This window comes from Periplaneta americana, chromosome 10, assembly GCF_040183065.1.
Source record: "Periplaneta americana isolate PAMFEO1 chromosome 10, P.americana_PAMFEO1_priV1, whole genome shotgun sequence".
Taxonomy (NCBI): domain Eukaryota; kingdom Metazoa; phylum Arthropoda; class Insecta; order Blattodea; family Blattidae; genus Periplaneta; species Periplaneta americana.
Genome location: NC_091126.1, coordinates 181,541,635 through 181,559,329, shown reverse-complemented (window position 1 = coordinate 181,559,329; position 17,695 = coordinate 181,541,635). Strand labels below are relative to the sequence as shown.

At 35.3% G+C, this 17,695-nt stretch overlaps 1 protein-coding gene across 2 annotated transcripts in view; it reads left to right on the top strand.

Moving 5' to 3' along the window:
• The window catches only part of LOC138708222 (2-hydroxyacyl-CoA lyase 2-like), a 67,688-nt gene that overhangs the window by 13,082 nt on the left and 36,911 nt on the right, over positions 1-17,695 (top strand). The window contains exons 4-6 of one of the 2 annotated variants that reach the window (XM_069838553.1): positions 1,845-2,009; positions 6,417-6,528; positions 14,887-14,987. In XM_069838553.1, coding sequence (XP_069694654.1) covers positions 1,845-2,009; positions 6,417-6,528; positions 14,887-14,987 — 378 coding nt within the window. The remainder of the gene's footprint in view (positions 1-1,844; positions 2,010-6,416; positions 6,529-14,886; positions 14,988-17,695) is intronic. The other variant, XM_069838554.1, reaches the window with a different exon arrangement.

Here is a 17,695-nt window from a genome sequence, read left to right as displayed (position 1 = left end):
ATACATTAACAAAATTGGAATTATTTCTTCACCACTTTGTCCATTGTGCAGTCTTCAGGAAGAAATGGACCAGAATAAGTTCGCCCATGTCCATCCCTTTCCTCTAAACCCACTGTTTGTGAGAAATATTGGATAGTGAGATTTTAGTGGCTTTCTTGCCAAGAATTCAGCATGAGTTAAAACATGTGGCAGATAAGTAAGTTTTACAAAAGCAGCAAAATATGACAGTTTTCAAATGATCTGATAAATAATTTTCCGGAAATAACTGGAGGAAATCCAGTAACACGGTGCAGAGCCATATTACAAACTTGTAGGTGGTCACAGGAGTGGGGTTGAACGGTTGGAGAGGGTTCAGAATGACCATCATGTGTCATTCAGTGGGAAACTATCGCTCTGCACTTTTCTGCATATATTGATATAAAAAAAAAGTTTAATATAGGTTAAAAACAAATTACATTAAAAGGTTCCGGAGTAACATTGTCACTACAAAGAACTAGTGGGATGGTTTGAAGGATTCCATTCCACCCCATCCCATCCCATCTCAAGCATTTCTCGTCATCATACACACATCTGCATACAAGGAATCTTAGCTCAGAAGTGTGTTTCTCTCATTGCCAGGTTAGCATAGACAAGAAAAGCCTGTTAGGATTAGAAACCAATAATGCATACACTTTAATTAAGGAATTGAGAAGGAGTAATAGAATGTTTATTGGTGAAATTTCACAAAGACAATACAGGTATTTCGAAATATGACTTCCAAATAATTACTGTGAAGCATTTGAAATTCTGTGTTACAGTGAAAGAAAATGAAATATTAGAACTAAAGTAAGCTGTACTATTTTCTTCATTCAGTGCTATTAAATCTAAAATGTCTATGCACGACGTAATTTGCCATTCTTCTCCCTAATATTTCATTTATAAAGATCAGTAGCATACTGAAAACTCACTTTTCAATTTTAGAGTTCATAAATTGCTTGCATGTTGTTTCCAAGGGTGTTAGGTTAGCTGGCGATGGCATAATTTCAATTTATTCTCAGGAATTGCGCAGTATGTAATTACTTTTCATCAGTTGCTCTTTATAATGGCTTACATTTAATTACGCTTTAATTTCTGTGATGTACGGATTGAAAATCATTGGTATGACGTATCCAAATCTATATTACAAAATAACGAGACGAAGAGTGAATGTTCCACTTACGGTGGAACACTTTTTATTGAGTTGCAGGAAATATGACCATGCAAGGAGGCAATATGGAATTCGGCCGACATTACGTGACGCTCTTGGAAATGATTTTAATTGTACAAATGCAGTTCTGAGATTTTTATCAAATACAGGTTTGGATAAGGTGATTTAGTTTTTTATTGATCCGTTTTACTTATCCTCCGGACCTTTTACATCCGGAGGTTACATTTGTTGTTTTATATTTGATTTTACATTGTTGACATTTCGGACTTTATACATCCGAATATTTTATAAAATTTTATGCTTTTAAAATTTAATTCACAAGTTATCTCTGGTGGCCTTAGTTTTATTGTTTTATTTGTTCGTCTTGAATACCACCTAGTGTGGTAGAATTGCTCACTTTTATGATTCTGTAGAAATCATCTTATGTATACTGCATTTGTGTGCCTCGTTTTATCGTGACAACGCTTTTTAGTTCTTTTAGCACTCTGATTATTATATTATTTATGTATTTGTAATATTAAGAATTTTAGATAAGGGCGCAAATAGCCATAGTAGCTGACGCGCCCTTCTTAAACTCTACTACTACTCTACTACTACGAAGAGTGAAATGTGTAAAAATGTCTGTCTTAATATTAACTCAATTTATAAACAATTGCAGGTGGAGCTGCAGCTGGCATGCTGAAAGGTAGAGGTGCTTTACAGGATATCGATCAGATGTCACTCTTCCGCTCAATTTGTAAATATTGTGTGTCTGTTACTTCTGTTCGAGATATTATACCATCTCTGAAGTATGCAATTCAAGAGGCACAGTCAGGTACACCAGGTATGTTAATGCCGTTCGAGTTGTCTATATTAACTGTGAGGTATAAAATTCAGGAGACACAGTGTTACTTCTGTTTGAGATATACACAGTCAGATACACAGATGATAAATCATTTCTGTTTGAGACGTATCATTAATTGAATAGACGCAGTTAGGTTAACAGATGATGAATAATTTCTGTTTTACATGTAGCATTAATTCATGAGGCACAGATAGGTACAGATATGCTATCAATTCTTGAGACAGTTGTGAGCCTCATTTATAGAAGCAGTTGAGGATGAGATTTGGATAGGAGAGGTTATTGATTATACCTCACTATCCCTTGCAATCCTAATTAAAATTTAAATGCCAGTTTCAGAGAATTAATTTAAAAGTTAGTTATAATTTGGCTAATACCTTGAAATAAGATTGGATTGGGTTAGTTGGTTCAGATTGATCTATTTATTAAGAGAGGCAGACTTTATCTTTCCTAACACTGCAGCCTTTAAGTTTAAGTACACTATTCTCCTGCAACCACTTTTTATGCAAATAGTGTGTATGTATGTGTCTAATGCCGAAGAGTTAAGAGTGAAGTTATTCTCTTTCTTGTTTCCCAATATTTGCAGTGCTGGACAATGCTTCAGATGTTCCATGTCCATTTCTTCAAGTTTAGGGCATAGAGGGCAATGTGTGTTGGAAATATGCCAGTTCTATGGACAATCATGTCCAGTAAAGAGCCGAAACATGGCAACAGCAGTTTCACGAGACAGTTCAGGAATTCAGTTAGGGTTCTCCAAAAGTTCCTTAAGTTTACAATTTTCACTCATCAACTTATGATAATTTTCATTCATTTTCTTCTTTATTGATTCATAAGGGAATGCAATTGTTGTTTATTTGCTTAATTTTGGAGACTTTTTAGCTAGGATATGTATATTATAGTGTGCTGGAATCCGTTGCATAACTAATTTTATTTCAAGTTTTGAATTTGCTCCGTCATAGAATGTATTTCTTTAATTTTTTCATGCTGGTGGATTTATTGCCTGAATTGCAGCTTTAGAATCTGATAACATGACAATATTTTTGCAGTGGTGTTACAAAAAGAATGTGTTTTGGAGGGAAGTACAAATGGCTTCAATCTCTGCATCAAAGTTAGTACACACTTTTATAAAATGAGAAGAACTGGCAAATTCCTCCAGCACCACTTCCATCATTATCATCTAAAAGAGATCATCTGTATAAATGTATGTTCAGTCATTAAGCAGATATTTGGTATGAAGGGTTTCTAATGCTATAGACTTTGCTACATCAGGAGATGTTTCTTCCTTGTTAATGATTTCGTTTAAATGTAGGTTATGATTAATTGTAATGCTGTCAACTGAATTGTTATTATGCAATATATTTTCTTTGTGCTTTAGTATTTCTAAATTTTCATTCAATTTTGTTACTGCTTGTATGAATCCAATTTGAGTTTCCATAGTGTGTTTAGATTTACTGTATTGTGTCCATTTTTCAGAGTTCTAGAGACTTAGGCCTGTTAACTTTTCATAATTTAGCCGCGCTAGTTTTTCAAGTTCGAACAACAGTGGTTTGTTGGATGTAATGATTTGTAGAGCTTCGACTAGAGTGGTTTTAATTGCCCCAGTAATTAACCGCATAGCTTGATTTTGTGTTCATTCAAGGCACTGGAAGCTGTTATTATTTCACCACAATATGTTAGAACAGTTTTTATGTATGTATTGTGTGTTGTGTTTAGTGTTCTAGAGCTTCCCCATTTTTTCCTGCCAATCTCTTCAACAGTGTAAATCTTTTGTTGCTTTCTCATTTATGTGTTCTATATGATTTCTCCAGGATAATCGTTTGTCAAAGACTACACCCAGATATTTTGCAATTCCGTATCTCCATAGCGTAATTTAATCTCAGCTGATTTCTTTCCCAAGGAGAAGAGTTGGAAGGACGATTTTTCCAGTGTTTACCATCATTAAATTACGTTTGCACCATGAATGAAGTTTTTTCAATGCTGCCTGGGCAGTTGCTTCCAAAGCTTTTATTTTGTGTGATGGTTGCGAGTGTCATAAGAGTAGATTGTCAGGAAAGAAAGCAGTTTTGACCCCTAAACTTTCCACTTTATTTGGTACATAGTTAATATATATGTTAAACAGTGTTGTGCTTAACACTGCACCTTGGGGAACTCCTAAATGAGTCTGCTTATATCTAGAAGTTGCTGATCCATATGTTGTAGCGCAACATGATGAACTGGAAGATCCAGTGTAACATGTTGCCAGTTATGCCCAGTTTTTTTTTTTTTTCCAGATATTGTCATAAGCAGATTTAAGGTCTATAAATAATGCTAATGTGTCATCCTTTTTGTGAAGTGCTTCTTTAATATTTTGACTTAGAGAGACCACCTGTTGTTTGGATTAATAATTTCTTTTAAATTCTGTTTTGGATGGTCATATAATGTTGTTTTTAAATACCAGATTAATCTTTCTGATGATACTCTTTCTATAATCGCTGCTATTTAGCTGGTCAGTGATATAGATTATAATTATCAATATTGTTTGCAGTTTTTCCCGGTTTCAGTACAGGAGTAATAATGGTCTTTTTCCAATTTGCTGGGATTGAAGTGCACTAAGTATAATAGTAAAATATTAGAAGAGCATTTATAGCTTTTGGTTCTAATTGTTTTATAAATTCAGGATGAACTTTATTGGGTCCAGGTGCTTTATTCCTACTAGTTTTTTGGATTGCTGGATCAGTTTCTGACTTGGTGAAGTTTTGGTAAAATATTTTGTTTATTGAATTTGGATGAGAATTTTTATTTTTCTTGGGAAGTATTTCATCAGCAGTTTGCTACAGTTTTGTGAGTTGGCGGTTATATCGTCTTTCCTCAACCCCCTGCTGTTGGTCTTCGGGCCCATTAGGCACAGTTGGGAGGATTGTCTTGGCAAGTCCACCAACCATATTCCCTATTTGCCACTGCCATGGCATGTCAGGAGTGAGCATTATTATTACAGCATTTCCTCTGTAGTGTATGAAATGGTTACACTGCCATGACTCGGTCCCCAGAGCTTCGTTAGTAGAAACAGGTTTCACCACGAGAAGGTGAGGGTGGGATACTATCGCTATCCCTTGCAACCCTATGCAAATAATTCACTCTCTTGAATGAGTTTTATCAACTTTTTCATAAAGTTTTCTCTTGGAGTTTCCACTTTGTATTATATTCCAGAATATTCTGTTTGATGTGAAGTATCACATTGGAAGATAATGTGAGAGATTGGTCCTTTTCGTGCAAATGTTAAGAATGCTTGTTGCATGATAGATTGGGATTCTCAGAATCTGAAGGTTGAGCTTCATTCTAGTAACTGAATGAATAATTCAATCTGTGATACAAACCTGCTTATCCAAATCAAAGGGGGCGGGCTGTTTTGGGTAACTTATTTCTCAAATAATCAATGGGTAGAAACACGAAAACGATAAAATTGTGATAAATACGATAAAAATAAATATGCGCTTTGTTCCTTTTTCCAATTTTCTTTCAATTTCATCACAATAGTAACCCTTTGAAGCTGGTTTCATTACTGCAAATTAATGCTATAAGTTGATATTACCACCATAAATTATATTTTCAATGAAATACGAGTAATTTCGAAGAATACATAATCTTTTTTAATTTCAGTTTGAATAAATTTTTCAGATTTTGTTTTGTTCTTCAGGACATGGCCGGAAACTTATTTTTGTCGTCTTGCATACCATGAACCATGCATACAAAATATTATCTTTGTTTTCATCTGCTACAGCGTGTGGACCAGAAAGTGTACCCCTGGCACCAGCTCTGTGTAATATTTTGATTGTTGATTTTTTAATTACTGCTGATTGCAATTGCATTTAGGCACAGTGTTATACTTTTGCAGCAAAATAGGTTGTCCTCAACTGTGCATAAGGGAACATAAATTTATGTGATAGCACCCTTTTAATGTATGGCGTGTGTAATACTTGACTTGAGTGAAGAAAAAAAAATACCTTAAAAAAACATATTAAAACTACATCCCATGTTAAAAACATAGTTTTTGTTTGTTTTTGTCCTTTCTTGTTTACTATCAAATATGGTTTTCAGTCAGATTTATAGATTTAGCAATCTTTACTTTATCTTCTTATTTGGAGTAAGTTTTCCCCTCAATTTGCCCATCACATCTTGACTGTCAACAGATACGAGGGTAGTTCCTCACTGAAGATGTAATGCCAAAAGTTTCGGGTTCTAAGATCTTCTTCTGTTCCTCCCACTTTGCTCTGCAGTCTTTAGTTGTTTGTTGATTTCTGGGTGATATTGCTTCCTTGTCCTTTAGCAGATGCCATGACATTTTCGTTTGTCTCTGTTTGAGGTGTAAAACTACACATTATGCAATGGTAAAGAAATAATGCATTTTCTTAGGTCCTGTATTTGTGGAGCTCCCAATAGATATACTCTACCCATATCAACTTGTAAAGAAGGAGGTCCTTGGTTCAAAACAGGGCAACAGCTTAAGAACACGTCTGATTTCTTGGTAAGTGTTCACACTGAAATTTTAAATATTATGGCAAGTCCCAATCTTCTACTAGCAATTATGCAACAGAGTTGATATAATGAGAGACGAAACATGATTATACGTAGTTGTGACAGGAAAATATAGTAAAACATCGTATGAGGGGATCAGAAGCAAAGAGGTACAAGTGACATTTAAACAAATTAGTAAAGTGCATCCTGGTGAACTGAAGCATGTAACATTTTAGTGGAAAAGAGGTAATTTATATTTTAGCCACATCACACATTAACATCGAAAATTATAATTTCACGGAATTTACGAGAGTTTAATAACTTTCGATCATATTTTCTCTAAAGTAACTAAAGTGCACTTATATCCCTTTGCTTCTGACCTCCTAATATATCTTAGTAAGAAATCGCTTATACATTCTAATATGAAAGTACCGACTTACAAGAACTTTGGTTAACTCTTAACTACTATTGTCCTTTATTCAAAGTACTATTATAGGGGCAAATCTGATTCAAAAACATTTTTCCATGTATTTCGATAATGAGGAAAGATATGAACTTTCTATTAAAGCACACAGTATTCTGAAGGTTTCAAAGACTGCGTTCGTAACATTTATTGAAATTATCCAATTTACCTTCTCTATTACATTATGTTTAAATGTTAGTCAAATTTCCATCATAAATTTTCAATGATTTGTAAATACATATAAAATATTTATAATGAATCATTTAATTATTATGCATATGCATTATTACTGTTATTGAAGTATTAAACAACAATTCTGGAAAGGAAATGGAGAAAATATGATTTCTTTAAACAAAATTACAAGCAACAAAAACTGTGAATGAAAAATAAAGGAAACGAACATTAGTATCTTCATTATTTAGCCATTAAACGTGTATGTGAAATGTTCCTATGATAAAGAATGGTTGAATACGTGAAAGAATAACAGATATTTGAATGATCCATGATCAGTGTCACTAAGTGCCGGTACCAACAATATTCATCTTCATTGACACTTTGACTCATCACTGTCAGTGCTATGTATCTCCTCACTCCAAGGATTGCAAACAGTGCTATTAATTTACTGCAGACTGTGCAGTGCTTGTTGTCGACAGAAGATGAGCAAACATAACAGCATCTCCTTTTCTAAGGTCGCTCCTCTCTTCTCTCAGGTTTATCCTTCTCTCCAACAAGTTTCTTCATGGTTGCTAGTAATGTTCTAGGAAGTCTAGATTCAAACATCCTTCGAGTTTTCCTAAATTTATACCAAAATCCCTGCAGCTTATATTAGCATGTGAAAAACACATGAGTATTGATAGAAGCAATGTCCATTAATGCCATGAAAATTGCAAGTGGCCATCTTCTCTTTCTTCTCTGAACAGAGTAGTTTACACACTTTTGGTCCAATAAATCTCACTCCTTTAGCTCCATCATAATCTTCAATAATTTCTGGCTTTACATTTTCAACAATGCTGTTGTCGTGATGCATTGAAGAAATAACACAAACAAATTTTCCTTTTTTTTTGGGACATAACTTACTAATTTTTTATCGTTGGTAAATACAAATTACTTAGTTCCTTCTAATTCCTTTTTTGTTGGGATAATGTACTTGGGTATCTCTCGCTTGTTCTTCCTTATGGTTCCTATGTAGGCTATGTCAATCCAACTTTCAATAGTTTGCCGACTAACTCAACAGAACTAAACCAGTTGTCACCAGTTACGTTTCTGTTTGAATGTGCGTATGACATAACTAATGAGAGTGCACTAGTCGCCTGGAATCTGAAAGCATAGCGGTCATTAGCTTCGTCTGTAAAACAGAGCAAGCGCATGTGCGAGCTTATACTGTAGTAGTGCTTCTACCCGCGCGTGACGTCACTCATGCAGGCAGGAAGTGTACATTGTGTGTCAGAATATTCAACTTTCTTGGATATGGAAAATTCCATTTGCCACTGTATATGAAAGCATTTAACAGATAGTGCCTTTTGGAATCACACAAACAGATAATTTTAAAACCATATTTCTATAGTTTACTTTTTATGTGCATACGGAACAGGCACCGTCCACGAAATCCAACCAACATTTCATCAACAGTTAAAAATTCAGATGGTGCATAGTTGGCTTTTGCAGTTCGCGATAAATCTTTCAAAGATTTCTGAAATAGCGGCAGTTCTGTCCCCATTTTCTTTCCTTAGTTCTCTCTCTGCAGGATCATCAAAGCATATTGCAATTAAAAGAAACAGAAACCAATCTAAACTCATTGTGGCTCTGAACATATCTCTGCTGGTACTGTCAGCATTCCAAAAACCCTGTGTGTTCTCATTGCCAGACTTGAAAACTCCACTCAAGTACAGTAGCCCCAGAAAAGCATTCGGTTTCACAGTATTGATGTTGCTAGTGAATGAAGGTGTTTTACCATAGTTTGCATAAAGTTCTGTTATTTTAGGATTTGTGTAATTAACAATCAAATTCAGAATTTTGTCATCAAAAATTAACTTCCAAAAGTCATTCATTGGTTCATTAGAATGAATCGTTCTTGCTTCACCTCTTAATTGAGACAACTTTACCCCCACTATATTATGTTGTCTGGTCCTCGAACTGTGGAAAGGTGCAGTAAACAATTTGTATCTATTTTTCCCGGAAACACTTTCTCCATTTACTGTATTTGCTTGAAATACCTCTGGTTCACGATCTTCCACTGTTCGTGCTCTGGTTCTGTAGTTGGGTGTGGTTCTCGTTGTAGCAATGCAGATGAAACTTGTTCACAAGCAGCCACTGTACTTAATTCTGGTTCACGAAGCGCCACTGTTAATGTGTATGATTCACCATCCAGCACAGCAAATATTTCTAGTTGGTGATCTGGGTCACTTGTACTTGAATTTTCTGTTGAGGATTGTATTATTTCCCTGTGATCTTTCTCCTGTGAATCATGATCACTTACTATAGTTTCTGTATCACTTAGATCATTGTCAGAGACTTTGTCTAACCAAGCAGTAATATTTTTCTCACACATGGTGCAATTATTCACAAAAGAAAATACAGTATAAAAACACTTATCACAAAGAAAGTTGCATTAATTACTATTGTCAGGTCACTGATGAACCGACTTACTCCTTGCGAGCAAGATATAACTTGTTCTGACGACAGTCAAGTTTAACTGATACAGCATACAGAAAGACACAACAATGAATTATACTGGTCTGCATGGATTTTGTTGCTTTGAAAAAAAAAAAAAGTGTTTCTGAATCAGAATTTCTTGCTGATTGCAAAAATGAAATCTGTTTTCGTGTACCACATCAGAATTTATCACAATTCAAAATTGTATTTTTCTAATATTTTTCATACTATAGTAAATCATCATTTTTCTGCACTTGACATTTGTTAAAAACAATTATTTGAAAGGTAGTACAGTTTACAATTTTAACTTTATTACTTAAAATGTGAAATAATACTCTTTCTTCTGTATTGAGTAAAGCCCAGTCTTACTATTTCCATCCTTTTAGTAGCTTAAAATGAACTGCAGGTAAGATATCCGTTATTTATTCTTGAGGATTCTTAGCTGTTTCCAGCCAACATCATCTATAAACAGAAAGTTGAAATCCAAGAGTTTTCAAGTCTTAAAAATGTATTGAAGGAAATATTGAATCTTTAAAGGCCTTGCTATTGAAACAAACCATGAGAGAGTTAATTGGCACAGGGTCAGGTGTGCGATCCAGCCTGTCAGATAACTTACCTCCCTTTGAAAGTTGTTTTATACTTGGAGGTTTAGTCTTGTGTGTTCATTGTCATGTAAATGTTATGTTTTATTTAACGACGCTCGCAACTGCAGAGGTTATATTAGCATCACCGGATGTGCCGGAATTTTGTCCCGCAGGAGTTCTTTTACATGCCAGTAAATCTACTGACATGAGCCTGTCGCATTTAAGCACACTTAAATGCCATCGACCTGGCCTGGGAACGAACCCGCAACCTTGGGCATAGAAGGCCAGCGCTATACCAACTTGCCAACCAGGTCAACTCATTGTCATGTAAAAGTGAAGTGTGTCAACAGTTCTCATTTTTCTGTGAGAGTACAGAATGATAGTATTGTTGTATAGAAATGTTGAAACGAGTGAAATTAGGTATAAAAACAATTTTGAAAGCTCTATATAAAGACTGTGAGTCCTTTAAATACCTTTGTTTTAAATTTGCCCCATTAACCTATGAAAAAATTAAAGCTGATCATGAGCTGCTGCCAGGAAGTCAAAAGGAGAGCAGTGGCAAAGGAAGCTTTTAATAGAAAAAGGAGCATCTTCTGTGGAGCTCTGGAAAAAGAACTAGTGAAGTGCTTTGCGTGGAGTGTTGCATTGTATGGAGCAGAAACATATTATGGCGAAGTGAAGAGAAGTGACTAGAAGCATTTGAAATGTGGCTATGGAGAAGAATGGAGTGTGTGAAATGAACAGACAGAATAAGAAATGAAGCTCTTGGAAAGAGTGGGTGAAGAAAGAATGATGCTGAAACTGATCAGGAAGAGAAAAAGGAATAAGTTGGATCACTGGCTGAGAAGTAACTGCCTACTGAAGGAACGTTGAACAGGAGAAGAACTGGGGCAGATAGACGACATATGCGGAGACAAAGCGGAAGGCAGAAAATAGGAAAGATTGGAGGATGCTGGGTTTGCAGTGAAAGGCCTGCCAGTTTGTCAGAACACTGTGTATATATGTATGTATGTATGTATGTATGACCCACAAATTCGAAAATTGATGATGAACAAGCAGTTCGAGAATACTGGGAGTGGAAATGTAAAGGAAGAATTAAATGCGATCAGAAACGTTGTTTTTAATTTCATTGGAAATAAAATAGACCCAAATTATATTAACAAAATGAAAGTGATGTTACAAAGTTTCAAACAGATTGGCTGGAGTGTCAAAGTACATTTCCTTCATTCCCATCTAAATTATTTTCTCTGATAATTTAGGAGATTTTAGTGAGGAACAAGGTCAAAGATTTCACCAAGACATAAATGGAAATGAGGTATCAAGGAAAGTGGAGTGGTAACATGCTGGACTGCTCTGAACAACATTCGAGGAAAGGAAGAAATTTGAAGATAAGGTTATGAATGTGATTGTTAATGGTTAATAGCAAATTGTAGTCCAGATTTTCGTCACAAAATGCTTGTTGAAATAATTTTTCCATTTATTCACATTTTTATGATTTGTATGAAAACCTGATACGTTAGAAGAAATTCGAGATTATTTTCGAATTCAGCACAAAAAATCCGTTAGGAATTGTATATCAGATGCAAAGTAATAGAAAAAAGTTTCAAAATGCAGTCCAGTGTTTTTAAAACTCGTACACATATCAGAGAAATTAAAGTGACCAGGTCATTATTGACCCAACGATAATAATAGTTACAGGTTAATTACTCTTGTTCCCCCCCTCGCTCTCTCTCCCTCCCTCCTTCTCTCTCTCCCCCTCTCTCTCTCTCTCTCCCCCTCTCTCTCTCTCTCTCCCCCTCTCTCTCTCTCTCACACACACAACATACTCCAGAAATTAAAAAAATTAAAATTAAAATTCGGGAACAAGTAGTATATGAATGTTGTTACATTGTTCCTCTGTACAGTAGTGTGGAGAATACCCATAGCTACACTCGCCATCTTTAGGCATGGCTGTTCATGATAATCATTGAAACTGTATTCAGCTTTGTAATTCGTCACTTCGTCTGTTGGCCTATCTCTTTACGGGACATAAAACCCCAAAAGGGAATAAATTTCACAATCCTATTAAATAAATAGGGGATTGGTATGTATTATTTCTGCTATACTGGTGTGTTTACAGGCATGTATACCTGAATCACTGGTGAGATAAGGGCCCATTCACAATGAAAAGTAAATGCAAATGAACACAAAAACTTGCAGTCATATTACTTAATGGATCCATTCATAATGACTTTCATAAATATAAACATGAACAATAATTTAGACACTAACTCTAGAATTTGCGAACTCCAAGCTTTCACGTTCGTGTTGATGTGATTCAAGGAAAAGCACAATTGCACTGCACAGAATGCACCAAAATGGATTCATTTGATGAGAAATTGATAATTTTGTTTCAAAGTCATCATTGTCTTTATGGCAGTACAAATCATATGAAGATAATTTGTCAAAAGAAAATAAATTGCTTGTGAAATAAAATCTGATGGGGGCTTTAATTATATTAATATAATATTTTTCCACGTTATGCGAAAAATAAACTTTGTAGGTTCATATATTATTTGTATAAGATATTTTCTTTTCTTTCATGTATGGAATAAATTAATATTTATAGCATCAAATGTAGTACACCACACATACAAGCTAATACAGTTGCACTGATTCATTGTCGGAGCATCTATTTTTATTTGCCACATTTTCAATTATTGTTTTGATGTTAGAATTCTGTTGCCATTGTGAATGACAAGGCAAATCTTATGTTCATGTTCATGAGGAGCATAGTATCGGAGTTAGACAACTCCATTTTTTGCGATTTCGAGATATTGATTGTTTCTCATGGAATTTTGTGTGCTGAATGCGATTCTGGAACTGTTTAAGTTCAAAAACGGACAGAACAGAGCGAAAATAGCACTTAATTGTGCACTTTGAAATTAAAATGTAGACAACTCCAATGTGGCTTGGTTTCAAATTAGACAATTTCTTCAGTAGCCAATGAGAAGCCTACATTTGTACCACCTTTTCCCATCACGCATCGCGAATCCAACGTGGCTGATTGTTTATATAATCGGTTTGTGGATGAATAAGTACTATTTTACGTAAATTTCCTTTGAAATCGAGTTAGAAGAGACTTAGATTCAAAAGTAGACAATTTCACTTTAATTATGACTTTGTTTGGTTTCAAAAACAGACAACTCCACTTTAAATATGGCTCCATTTGGTTTCGAAAACAGACAACTCCACTTTAAATATGGTTCCATTTGGTTTCAAAAACAGACAACTCCACTTTAAATATGGCTCCATTTGGTTTCAAAAACAGACAATTCCACTTTAAATATGGCTCCATTTGGTTTCGAAAACAGACAACTCCACTTTAAATATGGTTCCATTTGGTTTCAAAAACAGACAACTCCACTTTAAATATGGCTCCATTTGGTTTCAAAAACAGACAATTCCACTTTAAATATGGCTCCATTTGGTTTCAAAAACAGACAACTCCATGACTTAGTTTCAGAGATGGACAACTCCATTTTTTAAACTTAAGTTTCGACCTGAATATTAATTTTAATCACATTTTGAGACTGAAAAAAATATTTCTATGACCCATGCGAATATTTAAAAAAAATGTACATGTGAGGGTGACATTGGTTTCCAAGGATCTAGTTTTTCGCCTCTCCTGTAAAAAAAGCAAAAGTGGAGTTGTCCAACTTTGATACCAAGCTCCTCATATATTTATGTATTCGCGTTAATGTGAGTTTCTTACCTGCATGTATTTGATAGTCGAACTCACAGTGTGGTATTGGCATGTTTTAACTACTACATTAACAGTTATGTATCAGTGGTAACATAAAATATTTTTATGTAGCCCGTGGTAGCATTATGTCATATTCATTGGCTCAGTAAGATAGTCCATGTGTGGGTGGGGATTTGTCTCCATTTCACTGGACTGTTTGTCACGTGTCTTGTGTCTGCATTGTGAGAGTCTAATGTTGGATGTTGTAATGCCTCAAGAAGAAAAGAAAGAAATAATTATTTGTTACACGTTTTTAATTAAAATTTTCCTAAGAAATTGCGTGAAGTAACTTTGTATTTTATACAGCATTAAGGTTCGTGGATTCATTTTCTACAGAAAGTACATTAGGTACAGCATCAAGTGTGCATTGTATTATTGAATAATAGTCTGCCTTAATATTACGCTAATTTTGAAGAATGTGTTCTCTAATTCTCACAGTGAATATTACTTGTCATTTATTTTTAATTCAATTAAAAATCTTGGACATTGTTCTTGTTTTAGATACTTAGCCTACGCATTTGTGTGTTTAGTAGCTCCAAGTGACTGGTCATGGACTTGTATGAATCAAATTCTTCTCTTGTTAGAAACGAGAGGCTTTTCTGATTTCTGAAGTTCACACTCCAAGTACCAACACAGTTCACTGCTACTGGATTCGAAGAGACATTAATCATCCAGTCAAACCTCAGAATGGTTCTGGGATCCACCATAGCTGCTCTGATAGATGATGGTTAAGAATGCAAGAAGATTTCAATCTTCTCATTTGTTCTCGTTTAATTCATGTGGCCTTGATTTCTCCATCTTAAAGATCAATTTCTAAAAGAAGGCACGAAAATAAAATGTGGCTTATACTGCATTGGTGATGGTTGACTGATTAACTTATTACAGGTATTTGAAAAACTATGTGGATAATCTGTTTGCCGGAGCATGGGAACCAAGAGACGTGACCCCATTACCTGCAATAATTCGCCGTGCTACTGACAAACAAAGTATGTGATAACATAACATTATTACTTATTGCTGCTGCTGCACAATTTGACCTAATGTTTGTAATTGAGGATTATTCAGAGTGGATTAAAAATGGGAAAGGGAAAGGACCCAGAGTACCCAAAAGATCTTTCCCCTCAAAAATGTTGCATAATGTGCAGATTTTTTTCTGCCATATTCAAAACAAATATATGGTATGAACAACATTAACAGATGTTAACATGTTAGCTCAGTTAACATTTTAAGTGCGCATATATAGAAAGTTAAAACAGATAGGTTCATATCTGTATAACCATTAATTTAAGTTCTAATTTGGTACATAGAATTGATATCCTAATCTCAACTGTTACTTGGAAGTGTTTTACAGAAAATCATTATTATGTTACACGTAGACGGACTAGGAATCGTCATCCTTGATAGTCTCTGATTCAGGTTGTGGTGTTGCAATGAAAACTGGAGGCCTAGATCATAGATAACTTGTGGATGCAGTGAAGCCAGAGTTATTGGTAGAGTTGATCCAACTCTTTAATTTATTCCTTAAGATTTTGGGTGTATAACTTTTCAGTAGTATATTTTTCAGAGTTTCATTTTCAGCGTAAAATAAGTATTTCCTTTAATGAGAGTTCTCCAGGCAACTGGTCATCTTGTCATGTTAAAATCTGGAGGTTGAATAAATCTTATATGAGTGACTTAAGTGCACTTAGTAATAGCAGTGATGAAGGCAACATTAATTTCAAGGATGACTTTATTTCCAAATCCGATCTTGCATCTTCAATATAGTACATAAACTACACACTATGAACACATATTGCAAATATGGGAGAAAATGCTTAGCACCTTCATTTCATTATATCATTCTGGTTGGTGCAAAGCACCAGGGTAGAGAATATGCCAAATTGTTACTCTTGATCTACCATTTAAATCATTGATTTGATGTAAAGAAATGATGTAGATTTTTTATGCTTTGCCTTCAGTGCAAAAAAAAAAAATATTTGCGGTATTGTTATATATGTAAGTGTGTGTCTCTCTCTCCCTCCCTCCCTCTCTCTCCCCCTCCCTCCCTCCCTCCCTCTCTCTCTCTCTCTCTCTCTGCACCTATTATAAATTTTTTGTTTGGATATGTATTGGAATTTTTGTTTTTGAGAGTTATGTTAGAATGAGTGTAAAGATTTGGTGCCTGTAACTACATTATGGTACAAGATAAACGTGACGTCATTAATTTTTCAAATAGCACTATATACTTTAATCATGTTACATTGATTATACACATTAAGACGAGTTCAAAAATGTACCACAATGTCACCTTTCCAATCAATAACAACAAAATGCAAAATGAATGCAATCAGAATATGCTGTTTGTTGTGGTGCCCCATTCAACTTGTGCATTAACTTACACAAAATGAAAGACGACTGACGTCCGTACATGTCGTGTGTTGTGTGCTTGCTGTCTTAACATGTAAACAAACCACAACAACTGTCGACGCCACAATCCACGTACAGTGGCCTGCACGTTCTCCAGACCTGTCGCCACGCGACTTATTCCTGTGAGGAGCTGTAAAGGACAGTGTGTACCAGAACATTCTGACAACATCAGACGGCTTGCAGCAACGCATTCGACAGGCTTGTGTGTCCATTCAGCCAGCAACATGCTGGGCAGTCATACGGTCTTTCGGGGAATGCCTTCGAATGTACATTAATGTAAATGGTCACCATTTGGAGCATATTTTGTGACTCTCAAAGCATAACATTATCACATTAGAAGTACGTTTTCGTTTCATTTTCTTGTTGTTATTGATTACGAAAGTGACATTGCATTACATTTTTGAACTCGTCTTAATGTGTGTAACCAATGTAACATGCTTAAAGTATGTAGTGCTATTTGAAAAATTGATGACGTCACATGTATTTTGTACCATAATGTAGTTAGTTACATGCACCAAATCCCCACACTCATGTTAGCCCCTCGTTCTAACATAATGCTCGAAAACAAAATTCCAATACCTATCCAAACAAAAAAGTTATAATAGGTGCACAAGATAAATGGGACACTCTGTGTATGTATGTATGTATGTATGTATGTATGTATGTATGTATGTATGTATGTATGTATATGTGTGTGTATATATATATATATATATATATATATATATACTTTTCTAATGTATTCAAATTAAATGTCATATTTCCGTGATAAACGAAAATTTCATGTGCTTATCTTCTTCATAAATGTTAAATGTTCATTGGAAAAAATCTATCCAGTGCTTAAGGAGAAAATGTTGTACCAGACAGATGACATTCTCAGAAAAACATTTTGTTAAAATAATGTTCCTGAATAGTTGCAATTTTTTGTAAATTCTCATGGCTTCTTCTACTGCAGTGAAATACTTTTCATGTGTGGTTTATATCATGAAAAAGTAAAAGGGTCCAACCAATCCCAGGGTACAGCCAGCAAATGAGATTTACTTGGGGGGGGGGGGGGGGGAAACAGATCACGAGAACGTAAATTTGTAATTTGAAATGAAGTTGGTGGTGGTGGTGGTGGTGGTGGTGGTGGTGGTGGTGGTGGTGGTGGTGGTGGTGGTGGTGGTGGTGGTGGTGGTGGTGGTGGTGGTGGTGGTGGTGGTGGTGGGGGCGGCGGCGGCGGCGGCGGCAGCAGCAGCGGCAGCGGAATTTGCAGTATTGGGGTGACATTGGCAGCTGCAGCAGTGAT